The sequence below is a fragment of the Myotis brandtii genome, unplaced genomic scaffold (genome assembly GCF_000412655.1).
Source record: "Myotis brandtii unplaced genomic scaffold, ASM41265v1 scaffold568, whole genome shotgun sequence".
NCBI lineage: Eukaryota > Metazoa > Chordata > Mammalia > Chiroptera > Vespertilionidae > Myotis > Myotis brandtii.
The window spans coordinates 369,288-371,382 of NW_005370122.1; the positions used below are offsets into that span (position 1 = coordinate 369,288).

At 43.7% G+C, this 2,095-nt stretch overlaps 1 protein-coding gene across 1 annotated transcript; it reads left to right on the top strand.

The window, feature by feature from the left end:
• The first annotated feature begins 423 nt into the window (after window positions 1-423).
• LOC102248874 (melanoma-associated antigen B16) lies at window positions 424-1,425 on the top strand. Its single transcript, XM_005878617.1, has one exon. The coding sequence runs from the start codon at window positions 424-426 to the stop codon at window positions 1,423-1,425; it is 1,002 nt and encodes a 333-aa protein (XP_005878679.1).
• The last annotated feature ends 670 nt before the right edge of the window (window positions 1,426-2,095 follow it).

Sequence of the window (2,095 nt, forward strand, 5' to 3'; positions counted from 1 at the left end):
GATTTTGCTGGTTTTGGCACGCACTCACAAAATGGTTGCCCACCCCTGTCCTAGGGAATGAACTTGAGTAAAGACTTGAAGGGATCATACTCCTCAGAAACAAATGGTTCTACAGAACCCAGCCACACCTGCCTACTATCATCCCTGAGAATTCTCAGCCTGGCTTGCCTTGTTGTACCCTGAGGAGCATTGAGTATTTGTCTTTCATGTTCCTGGGGGACACAGCATCCAGGAGGTCAGGTGATCTGTGAGGCCCTATAGCACTGTTGTCAGGAGAGGACCATTGGAGGTGGCTTTTATCAGAGCCATCACAGTTGAGATTGGAAGCTGAGGCCACTCACATCTTCCTTCTTTCCCTTAGGGAGTGATTCCTCATTGTCTTCCTGTTTACGTTCCTGATTACCACCACCCACAAGAGTCCTCATGGCTTTTCCTCAGAAGAATCCACAATCCTCACCTGATCAACTCCCTCAGACCCACAGTGAGACACAGGGCCTGGAGGTTGCACAGGAGTCCAAGGCTCTGGAGGAGGCCTCTCTCTCCTCCCATCCTGAAATGCCTGGCAATCTGAAGGAGGCTCCTGATGCTGCTATCCCCAGTGCCTCTCAGAGTGCTCAGAGTTCCTCCTCCTCAATTGTCACCACAGTCTCATCATCAAGAAAATATGGTGAGGGCTCCAGTAGCAAAGAGGAGGAGGATAGCACCTTAGAGGCAGATCCAGAACCCAAGAATGTGCCCATGGATGCTGAAGATGAAAATGTGGCTTCATTGGTGAATTTCCTCCTATTCAAGTATCAAATAAAAACGATAACAACCATAGAAGATATGTTGAAGATTATCAGCAAAGAATATGAAGACCGCTTCATTGAGATGTTCCAGAGAGCATGTGAACGCCTGGAGATAATCTTCGGCCTTGATGTGAAAGAAGTGGATCCCCACAACCACTGCTATGCCATCTTCATCAAACTGGGCCTCACCTATGATGGGATGCAGCCTGGTGAAGTCGGTGTGCCTAAGACTGGCATCCTGATTCTTATCCTGGCTGTGATCTTCATGAAGGGCAACCGTGCCACCGAACAGGAAATCTGGGATGTTCTGAGTGTGATGGGGTTATATTCTGGGAAGAAGCATTATATCTTTGGAGAGCCCAGGGAGCTCATCACCAAATATTTCGTGGAGGAGGAATACCTGAAGTACCGGAAGGTGGCAAACAGTGATCCTGCACAATTTGAATTTCTGTGGGGCCCAAGAGCCCATGCTGAAACCACCAAGATGCAAGTCCTAAAGTTTCTGGCAAAGGTTCATGGGACTATCCCATGTTGTTTCCCATCTCAGTATGAAGAAGCATTGCGAGATGAAGAAGAGAGAGCCCGAGAAAAATTTTGGGCCATGGATTTCGACTTGCATGGCCCCTCCCATTTCTAAGGCCAAGCCTGGCAGCTCCTCCCACACCTTAGGGAAGTCAGGGATAGTTTACTCAGGCATTGTTTGAAGAAGCAGTTTGTGTTCGTAGAATTTAGGTCTTTGGTGAGGCTGAAAGGAACACACTATGCTTGTGTTCCTCTTTTATATGTGTAACTTGAAAATTTCTTTGTTGACATGTATTCAAATATTGGTTTTAGTATATCTTTAAGTAGCTTTAAAATCTCCAAGTTTATGAAAGATAATGGTCACATATTTAATGCTCTAAGGAGGTTTCATAGTAAGCTTTTGTTAAAATATGAAACCATCCATCTGTTGTCACCTGCAATAAGATAACATCACATTGCTATAGACATTTACTAGAAATGTGAAAGAAATTTGTTTTAAGATACTTGGGTTCAAGAAATAGAGCAGAAGTAAAAGATTGTCAGTTTGCTCCTTATACCTTTTGTCTTTATAAAAGAAAATTATATATGCTTGAATTTGGTTAACTTCATTGTGTATGCATAAGAAATAAATCTCAATAAAGTATATCCTGTGCTCGCTCCTTCTATTATTCCCCATACTTTATTGAACTTTTGCTGTTTGGAAATCACCACCTTAGCCCTGGAATTTCTAGGATAAATAAGACCTAGGACTTGCCCTTAAAATTTTTACTTATAGAATCGGCAGT